At 38.5% G+C, this 19,961-nt stretch overlaps 1 protein-coding gene and 2 long non-coding RNA genes across 3 annotated transcripts; all 3 read left to right on the top strand.

Annotated features, from left to right (window-relative positions):
• Positions 1-974: 974 nt before the first annotated feature.
• LOC130994938 (transcription factor MYBS3-like) lies at positions 975-3,974 on the top strand. Its single transcript, XM_057920122.1, has 3 exons — positions 975-1,280; positions 1,969-2,165; positions 3,674-3,974. The coding sequence occupies exons 1-3, from the start codon at positions 1,019-1,021 to the stop codon at positions 3,905-3,907; spliced, it is 693 nt and encodes a 230-aa protein (XP_057776105.1). The 5' UTR covers positions 975-1,018; the 3' UTR covers positions 3,908-3,974.
• Positions 3,975-6,722: 2,748 nt separating this feature from the next.
• On the top strand, positions 6,723-7,864 carry LOC130995047 (uncharacterized). The gene is made up of 2 exons (XR_009092030.1): positions 6,723-7,087; positions 7,605-7,864. It is a non-coding gene; the product is annotated as an uncharacterized LOC130995047 (long non-coding RNA).
• Positions 7,865-16,273: 8,409 nt separating this feature from the next.
• On the top strand, positions 16,274-17,415 carry LOC130995046 (uncharacterized). Its single transcript, XR_009092029.1, has 2 exons — positions 16,274-16,638; positions 17,156-17,415. It is a non-coding gene; the product is annotated as an uncharacterized LOC130995046 (long non-coding RNA).
• Positions 17,416-19,961: the final 2,546 nt, after the last annotated feature.

The raw sequence follows: 19,961 nt of genomic DNA, 5'->3' as shown, positions 1-19,961 counted from the left end.
TACATTAGTTACATATTTATTTTTTTTGAAAAAACATTAGTTATATTATTAAGAGCCCGAATTTCATTAAATAATCTTTGTCCCAAAGTACAATCCAATATTTGATATTATGATATGTTTCATAATCATTTATATGTTCTTATGTGATTTACTCCATTCGCCTCAGCATTTAGTATTCATATTTCCATTTTATAGATGTTCCACATTTTTGTATCAATTTCTATTTTTAGTAAAAATAGATGAGACACTTACTCTATTTTAATTATTTTAACACTCACATAAAAGGTTGAACCCTTATTCAACTCACAATACATCAAACCACTTTATTAAAACCCTTTCACTCTCAATCGGATACTAAAAGCTGACACGCAGGGAGTACAAAATTAACGCAGTACATTAATTATATTAAGCGGCCCAAAATTCATTAAATAAAGGTATAATATAGGAAATTTAGCTGAACACCTTATTTTTTCTAATAAAGTTTAACACAAGAGGCCAAAGTGAAATTAATGTGTGATTGGAATAGAGGGAGCGTATAACATAAGTTAATAAAATAAAAACGTGATGAATTTTGGTGTGTGCTTGTATTGTTTATTTATAAGCTTGGGGCTGCATAAATAGTTAAATCTCTCTCTCTCTCTCTCTAAATTGGTTGGTAAAACATTACATCAATCATGCATGCATGGTATTTTAAATTGTTTATTAGAGACGTACATAAACCTCAGCTCAAACATGCATTAATTAATGAAGCCACCTATTTCAAAATTAAACCTAAAAAATACTCAAAACACAAGCAAGCACACACACACGCATATGTGTACGTATATGTATATATATAGCATCTACAAGAATTAGTTAATTAATATTGGCTGCATGTTCTATATCTTACGTAGTTTCTTTCTCATAACATCACTCACAACAAATTTTCACACTCCTCTCTCTCTCTCTCAATACATATAACACACACACACACACACAACCCTATCTCTCACACACACAGAGAGTTGGAGAGTTGAAAATGGGAGTGAGGAAATGCTCCAAGTGCGGGAAAACGGGTCACAATTCAAGAACTTGCAGAAATGATTCATCAAGAAGAGAGAATTGTGGTCAAATTATGAGGCTTTTTGGTGTGGAAGTAGCAAGAGTGGCATCTCCTAGTGATGGATTTGGGCTCATAAAGACTTTGAATTTTAATCAAATGGAATTAGTATCATCTTCCGACCAAGATTCTGATAAACTTAAGCATGTTGGAACACTTCATCAACCCCAGAGGAAAAAGGGTATGTCATCATATATATCTATTTCCAATTAAATTGCATTTTTATACCAAATTTACCCACTACTACTAGTTGGTTAAATGGCTTTGCTCCCACAATCTTGAGAGGATTCACTTCGAAAATTCTTTGTTTAATTTTTACTTGTATATTTTATTTTAGGGTTAATCATAGTGTGTGTTCTCAACTTTCAGCGTTTTTCAAGAATAGCACCGGACTTGCGTTTTTTTTCATTTCAAAAACCCTCAATTTTAGAAAAAAAAATGATTTGTTTCCCACTTTTCGGTAATGGAATAACGACTCGTTTAGCCAAAAATTGCATAATTCAATATAAAATTACAAAAAAAATCCCTAAACCCTAATAATCCAGCAAAATGACTCGTCATTCTGTCATCGGATTTAGTTAAGCTGGACATAAATCAAACTTTTTCAAAATTGAAGATTTTTGAAGTGAAAATGTACGTTAGAGAAATTTTCTGAAAAACTCTGAAAGTCGGGAACATAAATTATGATTAATCTTTAATTTTATGAGTATGGTTCGTGAGATAGTTAGGAAGCATGCATGAAATGTATCACACATGCATGTACGTACTTGATGCTGATTTAAGGTCAGAGCAAGAGTTCAATTTGAAGTTTAATTTTAGAGTAGATACTTCATATTTTATACTCGACTTATTTATTAATTATTGAATAGGTATACCGTGGAGTGAAGAGGAGCACAGATTATTCCTAATTGGGCTTGAAAAGCTTGGAAAAGGAAATTGGAGAGGAATTTCAAGAAATTTTGTGACCACAAGAACTTCTACACAAGTAGCAAGCCATGCTCAAAAATATTTTCTCCGCCAAAATAATGCCAACAAAAATAAATTCACTCCTACAGTGCTCTCCATGGTATGTCATCTTTATATGATTATGATGGTCAAAAGGGTTTTTTAGGACAATAATTTAGACTAATTTGAAAATTATGATAAAAAATTTCGGGCTCGCAAAAATAGGACATTGATCAGTAAGTAATGCATTCACGGGACAATTCTCGACCTATTTTAATAGTTTAATTTCGGCTTACTCGGAACTAAAATGGGCCAAAAACTAAAATTTTTGGACTTACAAAAATAAGACACTAATTAAGATGGGACGAGAATTGTCTTACGATTGCATTACTACTTAGGGCCTGTTTGATATGAGTTTATAGGTAGGATAAATTAAATTAATACAGATTAGTGTGATGTTTGATATCATGTGCAGTTAATATGGTCAACTCCTACTTAATCCCACTTCTCCATGTTATTTTGTGGGAATAACCCATACTAATAATCCACCCCCCCCTTGGATAACTTTAATACTGCGAAGTTGGATAAAAATTCTGCTACCCTTCCTCACGCATATCGATGCAAATGCCCAAGTAATGGTGGACACACATGGTATTTTTAAAATTATATGAGGATAGTTTTGGTATTAGATAATATAATACAACAAAATCCTATGGATATCAAACACAATACTCCCATGAAATAGTATAAATCCACACTAATCCACACTAATTTTTCAAGATAATTTTAATCCTAATCAATCCTAAATTGCAAATCAAACGGACCCTTAGTGTCTTATTTTTGCAAGTTCACAGATTTTGTCCTATTTTTCAAATCAATTTAAGTTAATTATAGTCCTAAAAAACCCTATAAGTCTGATCATTATGGTATATAGGGTTATTTGTCTGAATTTCTTGCAATTGCAAAAGATTATATATTCAATTTTTGCACTTGCAACTTCGATATTTTTTTTCCTGCATTTTCTAATTTTTGGACAAATTGGTATACAATGTTTCAGCATTATTTTAATAATGCTATACATGTGTTTTCTCATCAGATCCGGTATGCCACATGAGTTTTCTGATGATGGTATTTGGACTTCGTGATGATTTAAAAATGTTGATAAATTTTGTACCAATTTATATATATATATATATATATATATATATATATATATATATATATATATAATGCAGACATTATTTACGACGAAAAAAGCATGTCATTAGTTTTGACCGATTTTTGCTTTTAATATATGATAAATATTATTTTAACTACTAAATTATTTTTGAACACTATCGAAAATACTTTTTAAAAGCATGAACTATTAATTGTGTACTATTTGAACCCTCCGTTTATTTTTCTACTTTAAAAAATTGATGTGATTTGTCGGCTGTCATGGTGTATTTCCGATTATTCTTTTTTTTTTTTAAATTACATGACATGAAACAATGTCTATATTTACTAATTAAAAGAATTCACATTAAATTTTATAAAAGTGATTTTTTTTATAATCAATGAGACATAAAACGACGTCGTTTTGTGCAATTAATATGAGTTCATTTAGGTTTAAAGTGTTATTTATAACAGGTGCGGCGCAATGAAGCGCAATGTTGTATTTACTCGAAGAAAAAACCCAACAATTCGCCGTTGAGATTGCCGAAATCACCTTATTTTTGCAGACTTTACAACGATTCTGCAGCTCAAAATTCACCCTGCAGCTTAGAGCTCAGCCTTGCTGCTCCGCCGCTCCCGGCGGCGGCGGTTTGGGAACGGCGGCCGGTTGTGCTCTGGAAGAAGCAGTATGTGGTCAAAAAAATATAGCCATGTCCACCATTATTATATGTTTTGATATTCGATACACTAATAAGAAAATTATTTTAAACGTTCATGTCCATTATATATAGACAAAAACATAAATATTATTTTATAGGGTTTCAAAAAAAAATTTAAACTGTAGTGACCCGCTCTTTTATATATTTTAAATCCAGTAATGAGTGTTTATTTTTGTTCATCAGTGAATGAAAACGTTTATTATCCTGATATGAATTCAGCTTATGATCCTGAATTCATATTATTAAAGCAGTCAATGATATTATTTCAGAGTTATAACTGACTTAGCAAAGTCACGTTAATTAATTAAGCGAGATGAGACTATCGATTCTATTATTTATAATTACTTAAGTCGTGGATTATTTCCGGCTTATGAGGAGAATTAAATCTACGGATTTAATTTAGATTTATTTTACAGTCCATCGATGCTAGCAAGCAAGAAATCAAATATCGTGCGAGTATATATATATACGCTACATTAGTAAGAATTCAAGATTAGTATTTCATTAAGCGCGTTACTGTACTACAAGTTTATAATTCCCAAGAGGCAAGAGCTGTACTTCAGCCATATCCCACATTACTACACATCAAATGCAACACCATTCCTTGTTTAATACCATCAGCAGACAAGGAATCAATAAAGGAAAATCATTAGAGTTAGTGGAAAGAAATAAGTATGTTGCCACCATCCTTTATTCCCCACCTCTTCAACCACCAAAAGCCATGCTTTCCTCCCTTTACAGCCACCAACTTCACTCTTTATTATATCATCCACCAAAAATCCTTCTCTCTTTACGCATCAACAGCTTGAGGAAGTTGTCATAGTTGCTGCAAGATTCGAGAGGTAAGATTGACCTGATCCTCTCCAGTTTCTTCCTAAGTTCCTCCTGCATTGTTAAGCAAACAAAATACACAATTTGTTTTCAGCTATTTTCTCATTGAACTCAACATCACCGCAGCCAACCAAAAGCACAAACATTCAAGGTAATCATGCTATCCTAATATTTAATCCAGTTCACATCCATATCTTACATATCACAGTTCATCTGCATCAACATCAAATAGGGAAGATATGTCCTACAGTAGAGAGATCATAAGTTTCACAATCTGATGCACTCTAGAATAGCAAGTTATAAGCATCTTGAACTTAGTAAACACCCAACTATGCGATCATGAACAAATGACAGATTACATAGGAGTAAACGAGCATAATTTGAGTTATGCAAAACAAGAAGATTTCACCTTGTCTAGTTCACGTTTTCGAATCGATAAAAAGGAAGAATTAAACTAAAGAACTTAGCTTAAGGAATAGGGCCGACTGCCCTGTTTAGTCGAGCTCAAGGAAGACGAAAGCGAGCTGCCTTGTCGGAATCCGAGTTACAGCAGCGACGTCGGGGCTCGGGGAATCGACGGAGGCGGCAGACTTTCGACGGAGAAGTCCGAGAACGGCAGCAGCGGCGACGTGAGGCGCAACTCGAACCCCATCGACCCCGGAGAACAACGAAGGCAACACCCTTCGCCGGGAACAGCGACAACAAACGTGGACCCTCCCCTGCTCGCCGGAAATCACACAACAGCAGCTGACCTGAACCATGGCCGAGCAAGGGCTCGAGCTGCAGCAGCTCCAGGCCGCGACTCCGGCGAAACGGCAGCGGTAGTTGGCGGCGACTTCGGACGAGCTGACGGCAGCGGCGTTCCTCCAGCAGGCGTTTTGACCACCGATCTCAGACAGCAGCAGCAACAGCAACATCTGTCGGCGGCGGTTGCGCCGGATCCTTCGCGGGTCTCAGGCAGTGGCAGCAGATCGCGTGAGAGGGTGAGATGTGCGTCTGTGTGTGTGTGTTTCTTTGAGAGTGAGAAGAGCCGACGCAGGAGGTCGAGCGAGACCCGGCTGTTCGCCGGATGTTGCAGCGGCGACAGATGCGATTTCCATGTCAGGGAGAAACTGGGCTCGTCCTTCTCGCCTCGGACGAACAGATCGAGAAAGAAAGAGGAAGGGGCTGAGCTCGACTGATCTTGAGGGAGAACTCGGCTGAAGAGGAAGATGGAGAGAGGCGTGAGTGATTTTTGAGAGAGAGAACTCGGCTGAGCTCGACTGATTTTGAGCGAGATGGAGAGATGCGTGAGTGAGGAGAGATATGTGTTTCCTTTGAGAGAGAGAGATGGGATTTTGAGCAAAAGGAAGTGAAACAAGCATGGCCGACAATTTTGAGAGAAGAAAAAGAGAGATAGCGATTTCTTGAAGAGAGGGAGCTCGATTTTTTTTAAATAAAGAGAGAGAGGCGAGATTGAAATTGTGTGGGTGAGAGAATGGTATGGACCGTGTTTGAAGGAGAAGAAGATGGAGTTGGGCCAATTCTTTGGGCTTTATTTATTTTAGTATTTGGGCTGTGATTGGGCCTTTATTTTAATTGAGTTGGGCCGAAAAATTTGGGCCTCCTAGTTATTATTTTATTGGGCTTTGTTATTTATTTTCAGTGGGCTTGAGTTGGGCTGGATTATTTATTAATTTTGGGCCGAATTTATTTAAATTGAAGCCCATCTATTTTATTTTAACTGAGCTGTTATATTATCTTCGTTGGGCCTCGTTTAATTTATTTAATTGAGCCCAGTTAATCAAATTATTTATTGGGCCAAGATTTATTTAATTACTTGAGCCGATGAATTATTTCAATCGGGTCTCATGTTAACTACTCAAGTCAATCATATTTAATTAATTATTAGGCTGCCTTATGTGGAGCCTTTTAATTATTTAATCTTATAACATTACTTGTTCCTATTTATTAAGCCCGATTAATTATGAGGTTATAAAGCGAATAAGTTGAAGTATTTATTTATTTTCTATTGACTACGAGGAGCGGGGTTTATTTAATTGGCGGATTAGAACAACCTAAGAGAACGGATTAATTTTTATTAATTATCTGGCTTCATGAGACGAGACTTACTTTTGTTTAAATCCGATAACCTGGATTAACAATAGAAATTCCCTGATTATTATTTCAGAATAATAATTCATGCATAAGGATCATGCATAGTTAAATATACATTCTCATTTGAGGATTTTTATTCGAGCAAATACCTTATATATGTACATATATTCTCGTAATAAAGGTCAAGGGCGAGATTGATAATCTGTTGAGGAGCTTTCGTATCACAGAAAATCACTATCAGGTGGGTTTACTTTCATATATATCAAATGAGTTTAATGTTATGTTTGAACAGTTATTTCATTGCAAAATCTTTGAACTGAAAATTATTTCAACTATTGTCTTGCCATAAATGTTTCAATGTTTGGTATGATATCTATCTGATGTGGCTTTGCCAGTTATTATGAAATCGAATTCGGGTCCTGAGCAGTTGATAGCTATCCTGCCAGGGCTAGTGTACACCAGTGACCGTGAGTCATCTAGCGGGTTGGCCGGTCAAGTGTCCGTGAGAGGTGGCCACCTCTCCGGCACACAGTTCCAGATATGATAGATTACAAGAGAACTTAGTCTGCAGACGAACTTTAAGAATCACAAATGAATTTAGTAAGCTTGGGCCTTTTTAGCGAAAAAACTCCCTTGCTGTACTGTTTATGATGGCATGACAATTTACAACTTTACGAAACATGTTATATTTCATAGTAGGCATATGTGCCCACTGAGTACTTTTGTACTCAGCCCTGCATATATTTCTAAATGTGCAGGTTGAGCAGCTGCCGATGGTGATGAAGTGACGAGCGGGACTCTTTTATCTTATTATGTATTAATGAACTCTAGGGTTACATGTCTTCATACATGTAATCAGAACCTTATTCCGCTGCGTACTCAGAAGTTTTATGTTTATTTGGCTAAGTCAGAGATATCTGAACTTACTAGTTATTTGAGTCTATACGACTAAACTTCTGTTATATTATAAATATTCCTTTTGTTAAATGATGAAATGTGATCCTTTCTTGTTTGATTATTCCCCTTTCTACCCCGCTTCTAATCTCCCTCCATTAGTCACGGTTCCCCCGGCTTAATTATCCTTAATTAGGGTCGGTCGTGACAGAGTGGTATCAGAGCAGTTCATTTGCTCTGAACCCTAGAGTTAGCCATTTTTCTAGTATGATCACTAATATATATGAGTCAGTCAACCAAAGCTCATCACTTCATCACATCGTCATGCTCAGCAAGAAAGAAGGTGGTAATGATTTTAAAACATTGAGAAGTTCACGTTTTATATGAATGTACTGATGCTTACATTCAAGTTGTATGCTTTATTGATTGATTAGATATCTCAATGAACTTAGATGCGTTAAGAATGCATGATCACTGTTACGAGAAAAACAATAGAAGCTAGAAACTCAGTTATATTTCACTATAGCCATGGTGAATAGCTAAGAAAGAGGAAGAGAATCCAATGAAAGCAGTGCAAGCGGAGTGCCACGCACGAATCACTGATGCAGGCATAGTTCTTCATTCAGGTTGTTCACGCGAGACGAAGCACCTAATCGACTATTGCCTTATTCGATGATAATTTAAGTATGATATTGCTTATAGCGATGAGTGCGACTTATGTAATCAGTTAGCTAATCCCTAATAAGCTGAGACTCGCTTGTAGCCTCGATTATCACTAGCTATGGCTTAAGGATAACCTTCATGATTCATGTATGAACTTCAGAGTTAGACTTACGAGGGGTCAAAATGCTTTGTATATAATGTTATAATATTACGATTAAAGCTATCAGCTTATAGTTTCAGATATTCGGAACCATTCTACTTACAGTACCAGGGCTAGAGCAAAACATGGCCTCACCACCCATACAACCAGAAAATAGAATAGAAGAACTATTCTTATGACATAGTCCTCATTGATACTAATTTCCCATGAATATATAGTGACCTTATTAGTCTTTCGCGGCAAGTCATCCCGCTATGTTTTAATTATATGTTCGCTTAAGTTTTAGCAGTAGCAGAACTCGATGAGTTAAGGAGTAACTATAGAAATGATAGTATGTCCTTATTGCATTTTAATGCGTTGACAACTTGTGTTTTGACCTAATAGAATGCCGCCAAAACGAGGACGACCAAGAGGAGGGGGCAGGATTCCCCGAAATGAAAGAAGAGGCCCAGAAACAGGGCCAGAACCAGAAATAGTTCAACCACCTGTTCAGCCAGAACGACGGATTGAGGAATTATTCTTGCGACAGAACCCACCTACCTTCAACGGGACAGGAGACCCGGCAGAAGCTGAAACTTGGGTCCGCGCTATTGAACGCATTTTCAACTTCCTGCGTTGCACCGACCAAGAACGTTTGACTTGTATGTCCTTTCAGTTGACTGGGTCAGCTGATTTCTGGTGGGAAGCAAGGATGAAAACGATGACAGCAGAGCAGTTAGAAAACCTGACTTGGGAACAATTCAAAACCGGTATATATGACAAGTATATACCCAAGAGCTACCGCAAGAAGAAGGAAGCTGAATTTTACAATCTAAAGCAAGGGAAGATGTCAGTAACTCAATACGACAGGATGTTCTGCGATATGTCTAGATATGCGCCGGAACAAGTTGACACAGATGAGAAGATGGCTGAAAAGTTTTGTGCCGGACTGAGGCACGAGATTAGGATGGCTTTGGCAAGCCACGGAGGATTGTCTTACACTGAGTCGCTCAGCCGAGCGTTAGACATTGAGGCAGCCATGCCTGGAGAAAGACTTGCAATTGTACCTGCGCCAGCACCTCCACAGGATCAAAATCATAATCAGAATTTTAACGGAAAAAGGAGATGGGACAACAGTAAACCGAACCAAGGCGAGAAGAGGCCATGGCAGGGACGGGTCTTCCAGTCACAGGGCTATGGAGGCCAGAGTGCACCGAAACAGATGGGAAATAACCAACAGAGAGCCCCACATTGCCCCAAATGTAACAAAAGTCATGGGGGAATCTGTAAGGCCGGCAGTGATAGTTGCTATATCTGCAACCAGAAGGGGCACTATGCAAACCGGTGCCCGAATAAGCAACACGGGACGGGTTCAAGGCCGAACCTACCTATCCAGGCTCCGCATCTGCGAGCAATCCAAGCTCTGTCCCAACCATACCCAGGGCAGCAACCACAGTATCAGCGGCCACAGCAGCACCAACAGCTACCGTACCAACCACAACCTCAACAATCGTATCAGCAACAGGCTCGCCAACAACAGAAACAACATGAAGAGCCTCGTCATGCTAGAGCCTATGCTATGAGGCAGAAGCAGCCCGAAAACAACCAGGGAAACCTGGCAGGTATGGGCATGCTACTCAATACTCCTGTTGTACTTCTATTTGATATGGGCGCATCGCATACTTTCATTTCAAGAACATGTGTCGACACCTTGAAACTTAAAATGGAAAAAGCTGATCAGGAGTTGAGTATATCATCACCTATAGGAGGGATGACGACAGTAGATCATGTGTGCTTGAACCTAGAACTGAACATAGGGTCACTCAAGATTGTAGTGAACAGCTCGTATGTTATACCGATGGGAGATGTGGACATAATCCTAGGAATGGACTGGCTAGCCGAGAACTATGCCACCATCCTTTGTAACGAAAGACGGATATCATTCCGATCCCCAGGAAGGGAGCCGTCACATTTCCACGGAATTAGTATGGGAAGAAGAAAGATGATCATCTCCGCCCTCCAAGCAACGAAAATGATGAATAAGGGATACCCAGCTTACCTCGTATACTTGCACGGAGAACTGGGAACTGAAAAGAGCATAGAAGATGTAGCAATTGTACGGGACTTTTCAGATGTATTTCCAGATATTCTGCCAGGGCCACCACCGGACAGACCAATTGAGTTTACCATTGATTTGGAGCCCGGGGCAGCTCCCATTTCGAAGGCACCATACCGAATGGCTCCTAAAGAGTTGGAAGAACTCAAGATACAACTGCAAGAACTTTTGGATCTTGGATTCATTAGGCCAAGTGTATCACCTTGGGGTGCACCCGTACTTTTCGTGAAGAAAAAGGATGGCACATTGCGAATGTGCATAGACTATAGAGAACTGAACAAAGTGACACTCAAGAACAAATATCCTTTACCAAGGATAGATGACCTCTTCGACCAGCTCAAGGGAACAAGCGTGTTCTCGAAGATTGATTTGCGGTCTGGTTATCACCAGCTGAAGATTCGACCAGAAGACGTACCTAAGACGGCGTTTCGAACTAGGTATGGCCACTACGAATTTGTAGTTGTGCCATTCGGGCTAACCAACGCGCCAGCCGTGTTCATGGACCTCATGAATCGAGTGTTCCATCCATACTTAGACAAATTTGTCTTGGTATTCATAGATGACATCCTGATCTACTCGAAGAACGAGAAAGACCATGAGGAACATCTGAGAATTGTCCTAGAAACGTTGAGGACGGAGCGCCTTTATGCCAAATTCAGCAAGTGCGAGTTTTGGCTCAGCGAAGTCACATTTTTAGGCCATATTGTGTCGTCAGAAGGGATTAAAGTGGACCCTGAGAAAGTGCAAGCAGTGCGCGAATGGAGACCACCTACTAACCCTAATGAGATAAGAAGTTTCTTAGGATTGGCAGGTTACTACCGGAGGTTCATAGAGGGATTTTCCAAAATCGCAAGGCCAATGACGCAACTACTCAGGAAGGGGGTAAAATTTTCTTGGACAGATGAGTGCGAGAAGAGCTTCCAAGAACTCAAGGAAAAGTTAACTACGGCACCAGTGTTAGCCGTTCCAACAGCTGACAAGGAATACGTGATCTACACAGACGCGTCCAAAAATGGACTTGGTTGCGTGCTGATGCAAGAAGGAAGAGTGATAGCATATGCGTCGCGACAGCTTAGACCACATGAACTGAACTATCCGACCCATGATCTAGAATTGGCTGCAGTGGTACACGCATTGAAGATTTGGAGACATCACCTATATGGAGTTAGGTGCGAGATATTCACGGACCACAAAAGCCTGAAATACTTTTTCGAGCAAAAGGACCTTAATATGAGACAAAGGAGGTGGCTCGAACTAGTAAAAGATTATGACTGCGGTATTAACTACCACCCAGGCAAGGCCAACGTAGTGGCTGATGCATTGAGTCGTAAGACTCAATCTAAATTGGGATCTCTCATCACTCGAGAGAAGAAGCTCATAAGAGAATTTGGTAAAATGAGCATAGAAGTGGTCAAACCACCAGGAACGATAGCAAGCGTTGTTGCAACGATACCTAGCTTGAGAAAGATGATCGTAGAAGCACAAAGAAAGGACGAGAAAATGGAGAAGCTACGAGAAGCGGTAAGGAAAGGAGGCGTCAAGAATTATCAAGAAGCATCAGATAATGCTATCCTATTTGAGGGAAGGATATGCATCCCCCAAGATGATGAACTTAAGGATAAAATCATGAGCGAAGCTCACGATACCCCTTATACTGCCCACCCGGGGAGCACTAAGATGTATCAAGATCTAAAGAAGCATTTTTGGTGGGAAGGCATGAAAAGAGACATAGCATCCTTTGTAGAGAGATGCTTAGCTTGCCAACAAGTGAAGGCCCTACACCAAAGGCCATATGGAAAGCTACAACCATTGGAAATCCCAGAATGGAAGTGGGAGCACATAGCAATGGATTTTGTGACCAGTTTGCCCAAGACAAGGAAAGGAAACACTGCCATTTGGGTAATAGTGGATCGACTCACAAAGTGTGCTCATTTTATACCAATTCCGATCACACACGGATCAGACAAGCTAGCTCAGTTGTACGTTCGAGAGATTATACGCTTACACGGCGTGCCCGTGTCGATCACTTCAGACCGAGACTCAAAATTTACTTCTAGATTTTGGATGAGCTTACAAAAGGAGTTAGGCACGAGGCTAAATTTCAGCACCGCTTTCCACCCGCAGACAGATGGGCAGTCGGAAAGGACAATTCAGACTCTCGAAGACATGTTGAGAACAGTGGTGTTAGACAGAGGTGGAAGTTGGGAATCAGTGTTGCCGCTGATTGAGTTTGCCTACAACAATAGCTACCAGGCGACCATTGACATGGCACCTTACGAGGCGTTGTATGGAAGAAAATGCAGATCACCACTTTACTGGGATGAAGTGGGTGAGAGAAAAATCCTAGGACCGGACACGGTCAGCGAGATGATTGAGATAGTCCGACAAATCAGAGGGCGAATAAAGGAGGCGCAAGATAGACAGAAATCTTACGCTGATGCACGCCGAACCGAATTACAGTTTGAAATAGGAGACAAGGTATTCCTAAAGGTATCTCCTACCAAGGGGATAACTAGGTTTGGTGTCAAAGGAAAACTTAGGCCCCGATTCGTAGGACCTTATGAGATTTTGGAGAGAATAGGCCCAGTAGCCTATAGGTTGGCGTTACCGCCAAGCTTTGGAAACGTTCACAATGTTTTCCACGTATCACAACTCAGAAAATACGTTTTCGATCCAAAGCACATAATCCACCAAGAAGAGATGATCCTTTGCCCAGACTTGAGCTATGAAGAGAGACCAGAGGCCATTCTAGATCGAAAAGTACAACAACTCAGGAATAAGGCAATCACATCAGTGAAAGTCTTATGGAGACACCACGGACAAGAGGAAGCCACGTGGGAGCTTGAAGACAAAATGAAGGAGAAATACCCCGAACTGTTTTAGAAGAAATATGCAAATTTCGGGACGAAATTTTTGTTAAGAGGGATAGTATGTAGTGACCCGCTCTTTTATATATTTTAAATCCAGTAATGAGTGTTTATTTTTGTTCATCAGTGAATGAAAACGTTTATTATCCTGATATGAATTCAGCTTATGATCCTGAATTCATATTATTAAAGCAGTCAATGATATTATTTCAGAGTTATAACTGACTTAGCAAAGTCACGTTAATTAATTAAGCGAGATGAGACTATCGATTCTATTATTTATAATTACTTAAGTCGTGGATTATTTCCGGCTTATGAGGAGAATTAAATCTACGGATTTAATTTAGATTTATTTTACAGTCCATCGATGCTAGCAAGCAAGAAATCAAATATCGTGCGAGTATATATATATACGCTACATTAGTAAGAATTCAAGATTAGTATTTCATTAAGCGCGTTACTGTACTACAAGTTTATAATTCCCAAGAGGCAAGAGCTGTACTTCAGCCATATCCCACATTACTACACATCAAATGCAACACCATTCCTTGTTTAATACCATCAGCAGACAAGGAATCAATAAAGGAAAATCATTAGAGTTAGTGGAAAGAAATAAGTATGTTGCCACCATCCTTTATTCCCCACCTCTTCAACCACCAAAAGCCATGCTTTCCTCCCTTTACAGCCACCAACTTCACTCTTTATTATATCATCCACCAAAAATCCTTCTCTCTTTACGCATCAACAGCTTGAGGAAGTTGTCATAGTTGCTGCAAGATTCGAGAGGTAAGATTGACCTGATCCTCTCCAGTTTCTTCCTAAGTTCCTCCTGCATTGTTAAGCAAACAAAATACACAATTTGTTTTCAGCTATTTTCTCATTGAACTCAACATCACCGCAGCCAACCAAAAGCACAAACATTCAAGGTAATCATGCTATCCTAATATTTAATCCAGTTCACATCCATATCTTACATATCACAGTTCATCTGCATCAACATCAAATAGGGAAGATATGTCCTACAGTAGAGAGATCATAAGTTTCACAATCTGATGCACTCTAGAATAGCAAGTTATAAGCATCTTGAACTTAGTAAACACCCAACTATGCGATCATGAACAAATGACAGATTACATAGGAGTAAACGAGCATAATTTGAGTTATGCAAAACAAGAAGATTTCACCTTGTCTAGTTCACGTTTTCGAATCGATAAAAAGGAAGAATTAAACTAAAGAACTTAGCTTAAGGAATAGGGCCGACTGCCCTGTTTAGTCGAGCTCAAGGAAGACGAAAGCGAGCTGCCTTGTCGGAATCCGAGTTACAGCAGCGACGTCGGGGCTCGGGGAATCGACGGAGGCGGCAGACTTTCAACGGAGAAGTCCGAGAACGGCAGCAGCGGCGACGTGAGGCGCAACTCGAACCCCATCGACCCCGGAGAACAACGAAGGCAACACCCTTCGCCGGGAACAGCGACAACAAACGTGGACCCTCCCCTGCTCGCCGGAAATCACACAACAGCAGCTGACCTGAACCATGGCCGAGCAAGGGCTCGAGCTGCAGCAGCTCCAGGCCGCGACTCCGGCGAAACGGCAGCGGTAGTTGGCGGCGACTTCGGACGAGCTGACGGCAGCGGCGTTCCTCCAGCAGGCGTTTTGACCACCGATCTCAGACAGCAGCAGCAACAGCAACATCTGTCGGCGGCGGTTGCGCCGGATCCTTCGCGGGTCTCAGGCAGCGGCAGCAGATCGCGTGAGAGGGTGAGATGTGCGTCTGTGTGTGTGTGTTTCTTTGAGAGTGAGAAGAGCCGACGCAGGAGGTCGAGCGAGACCCGGCTGTTCGCCGGATGTTGCAGCGGCGACAGATGCGATTTCCATGTCAGGGAGAAACTGGGCTCGTCCTTCTCGCCTCGGACGAACAGATCGAGAAAGAAAGAGGAAGGGGCTGAGCTCGACTGATCTTGAGGGAGAACTCGGCTGAAGAGGAAGATGGAGAGAGGCGTGAGTGATTTTTGAGAGAGAGAACTCGGCTGAGCTCGACTGATTTTGAGCGAGATGGAGAGATGCGTGAGTGAGGAGAGATATGTGTTTCCTTTGAGAGAGAGAGATGGGATTTTGAGCAAAAGGAAGTGAAACAAGCATGGCCGACAATTTTGAGAGAAGAAAAAGAGAGATAGCGATTTCTTGAAGAGAGGGAGCTCGATTTTTTTTAAATAAAGAGAGAGAGGCGAGATTGAAATTGTGTGGGTGAGAGAATGGTATGGACCGTGTTTGAAGGAGAAGAAGATGGAGTTGGGCCAATTCTTTGGGCTTTATTTATTTTAGTATTTGGGCTGTGATTGGGCCTTTATTTTAATTGAGTTGGGCCGAAAAATTTGGGCCTCCTAGTTATTATTTTATTGGGCTTTGTTATTTATTTTCAGTGGGCTTGAGTTGGGCTGGATTATTTATTAATTTTGGGCCGAATTTATTTAAATTGAAGCCCATCTATTTTATTTTAACTGAGCTGTTATATTATCTTCGTTGGGCCTCGTTTAATTTATTTAATTGAGCCCAGTTAATCAAATTATTTATTGGGCCAAGATTTATTTAATTACTTGAGCCGATGAATTATTTCAATCGGGTCTCATGTTAACTACTCAAGTCAATCATATTTAATTAATTATTAGGCTGCCTTATGTGGAGCCTTTTAATTATTTAATCTTATAACATTACTTGTTCCTATTTATTAAGCCCGATTAATTATGAGGTTATAAAGCGAATAAGTTGAAGTATTTATTTATTTTCTATTGACTACGAGGAGCGGGGTTTATTTAATTGGCGGATTAGAACAACCTAAGAGAACGGATTAATTTTTATTAATTATCTGGCTTCATGAGACGAGACTTACTTTTGTTTAAATCCGATAACCTGGATTAACAATAGAAATTCCCTGATTATTATTTCAGAATAATAATTCATGCATAAGGATCATGCATAGTTAAATATACATTCTCATTTGAGGATTTTTATTCGAGCAAATACCTTATATATGTACATATATTCTCGTAATAAAGGTCAAGGGCGAGATTGATAATCTGTTGAGGAGCTTTCGTATCACAGAAAATCACTATCAGGTGGGTTTACTTTCATATATATCAAATGAGTTTAATGTTATGTTTGAACAGTTATTTCATTGCAAAATCTTTGAACTGAAAATTATTTCAACTATTGTCTTGCCATAAATGTTTCAATGTTTGGTATGATATCTATCTGATGTGGCTTTGCCAGTTATTATGAAATCGAATTCGGGTCCTGAGCAGTTGATAGCTATCCTGCCAGGGCTAGTGTACACCAGTGACCGTGAGTCATCTAGCGGGTTGGCCGGTCAAGTGTCCGTGAGAGGTGGCCACCTCTCCGGCACACAGTTCCAGATATGATAGATTACAAGAGAACTTAGTCTGCAGACGAACTTTAAGAATCACAAATGAATTTAGTAAGCTTGGGCCTTTTTAGCGAAAAAACTCCCTTGCTGTACTGTTTATGATGGCATGACAATTTACAACTTTACGAAACATGTTATATTTCATAGTAGGCATATGTGCCCACTGAGTACTTTTGTACTCAGCCCTGCATATATTTCTAAATGTGCAGGTTGAGCAGCTGCCGATGGTGATGAAGTGACGAGCGGGACTCTTTTATCTTATTATGTATTAATGAACTCTAGGGTTACATGTCTTCATACATGTAATCAGAACCTTATTCCGCTGCGTACTCAGAAGTTTTATGTTTATTTGGCTAAGTCAGAGATATCTGAACTTACTAGTTATTTGAGTCTATACGACTAAACTTCTGTTATATTATAAATATTCCTTTTGTTAAATGATGAAATGTGATCCTTTCTTGTTTGATTATTCCCCTTTCTACCCCGCTTCTAATCTCCCTCCATTAGTCACGGTTCCCCCGGCTTAATTATCCTTAATTAGGGTCGGTCGTGACATAAACATTGCAAGTATAAATTATTAAGGGCCATTTTTTTAAAAATAGCCCTAACGTTCATTTTATGGTGATTTTTTAATTTGAATGTATAAATATTGCAAAAATATAATCTTTGTCAAAAAGAAACTGCAATGCAGCCTGCCTTTCTTGTGTTATCAAATTTTTTTTTCCAGTCATTTTTTCTTTTTTGAACTTGTAATGGGAATTGGGATTGGGAAGTAATGGTATCTGCTGAACTCTATGTATTTATAGTTTGGGGTAATTCAACATCTTCTCTCCTCTGCATCTTTGGTAATTCAATGGCTATCTTCTTTGTGTTCTCTTTGTTTCCAATAGCGGAAGCCGATGAAGCTTAACTCAAATGGCAAAACTAAGGTATTCAAAGACTCTCTTTTGTGAGAGGTCTTGAATTCAATCTCACTTACGTGCGGATAATTTTCTCACCTTTATGTGAGTAGTGGTTCCGCCTGCATGCGGATAGTTTTCCCACCACTGAGTGATGTACGAGTTGCTTATTTATCCAACGCTAGCTAACAGTGACACGCCCATCAATATTTTCTTCAACATCCCTATTTTTCTCCTTCTTGAGCCTTAATTCCCCTTTTCCCAAACATTATTTCCTTCAAATATCCCTCTTTTTTCCTTTGTGATCTTCAATTTCTAAGTTTGGCGGATAGAGCACCACATTCCCTTGAGCTTTCATTTTAAACTTTAATTAGTTTGAGTTAATTCAATCTTCCCTCATCTTTAAGTTTAATAGTTTGGGGTAATTCAACGTCTTCCCTCATCTTTAATTCGTTTGGCTAGTAGAGTTGCTTATAGGCTAGTTCAGTTTGTTAGGAATCTTTCGTAATCGATGTGTTGGACTGCTAATTTCGCTACTTAATTGATGAACATTGTTTTGAAAAATATTGATTGAGCAATAATACGTATCCTCTTTTTTTAAAAAAACAACACATTTGAAATTAAATCTTGTTTAATTCACTAAATTGAATAACTTTGGGTGATCATGAATCATAGTAATAAGTAAGGTCAAATGGTTTATTTTCGATCTAAAGATTTATATAGAAAATATGCTAAAACATTTAGGACAAATCAAAATTAAAATGAGTAGACAATGAAGCGCAACTTAATTGATAAAATGCTTCCCCTCTCATTAATAGGTTGGAGGTTCGAATCACCAAAAAAAAAAATGAAGAGTATTTTTTATTAAATGAAAGAAAGGAAAAAAAAATCAATATATAGCGCTACGTTTTATTCAAATTACTAGGTTAGTCTATTTTAGGATTATAGTTTGGGATATAGGCTATAGCTATGGATTTTTTATTGGGTTGCGCTTACTTTGATGGATAAATTTATCCATGGAACATGATGGATAATAAAAAATTATATCTTAAAATGTTTCATTTCTTTTCCAACATTCGACACAAAAGAGTTGTTTACTATTTTTTCTTCCATCAGTGGATAATATTATCCATCCTTGAGGTGAAAATAAGAAAGGAAAAATGGTGAACATCTCTTTAGTGTGTCAAATGTTGTAAAAAAATTGAAATATTTCAAGGCATAATTTTTTATTATCCTTCCTTTTACATGGATAAATTTATCCATCAAAGAAAACACAACCTAGATAAAATTATCAAAATACAGTACCTAAAACTGTTTTAAATCATAAACTTTGAATTACTATAATATTTAACCTCGGTTAGCAAATTGAAGTAGCTTTACACGTAACCTCGAGTTTTAAATCAGAAACTTTGAATTATTGTAATTATTAAAAATGCAATAATTGCGAATGATAAAGTGTTAAAGATGATTAAAAAAAAGAGTCCGGCACGTTTTCACTTTGAATATGAAATAAAATGTATTATTTGCTGATAGTTGTATTTAATAACATTTATTTACTAATCAATGGATGCTTATACTAGGTTTTAAGCAATCTAATTGCTTTATTAAATATCTTTATTTGGTGGGTCATATGCAACCAACACCTGTGATGTGATCATAGAAGTACTGCAATAATTTTATACTCCCTCTCACCATGAAAGAACTTCTTAGGAGGGAGTAGCACAAGTTTTAAGAAAAAATATTGTTATGTGTATTGAGAGTGGATAAAAGATAGTTGAGTGTATTGAGAGTGGTGAAAATGTGTTATAATTAATATTGAGAGTTGTGAAAAGTGAAAAGTAAGAGGATTATAAGTGATGGGGTATAGTCCAAAAATAGGTAGGAAATTCTTTTGTGGACGTCCCAAAAAGGAAAGATAGGAAGTTCTTTCATGGACGGAGGGAGTATTTAATTAATCCGGGAAAGTTGAAGGAAGTTGTACGTCTGAAAATTGGAAAAGAAAATTTATACCAAATGTATCATAATTCCTTAAAGAAAATTTTGGATTTAAGGATATTGCAATAAATAAATAAATAATTGTTAGAAATATTTAACTACAAAATACTCTCTCCCTTGT

The sequence above is a fragment of the Salvia miltiorrhiza genome, chromosome 7 (assembly GCF_028751815.1).
Source record: "Salvia miltiorrhiza cultivar Shanhuang (shh) chromosome 7, IMPLAD_Smil_shh, whole genome shotgun sequence".
NCBI classification, from domain to species: domain Eukaryota; kingdom Viridiplantae; phylum Streptophyta; class Magnoliopsida; order Lamiales; family Lamiaceae; genus Salvia; species Salvia miltiorrhiza.
The sequence above is the reverse complement of the archived record's forward strand: the minus strand, read 5'-3'. Positions and strand labels throughout refer to the sequence as shown.

Bases quoted from the DNA above. Each gene is read 5' to 3' on its own strand.
- LOC130994938 (XM_057920122.1), top strand. From the start codon at position 1,019: ATGGGAGTGAGGAAATGCTCCAAGTGCGGGAAAACGGGTCACAATTCA. The intron at 1,281-1,968 runs GTATGTCATCAT...ATTATTGAATAG, and splicing joins TCAACCCCAGAGGAAAAAGG to GTATACCGTGGAGTGAAGAG. The intron at 2,166-3,673 runs GTATGTCATCTT...TATTTATAACAG, and splicing joins CTCCTACAGTGCTCTCCATG to GTGCGGCGCAATGAAGCGCA.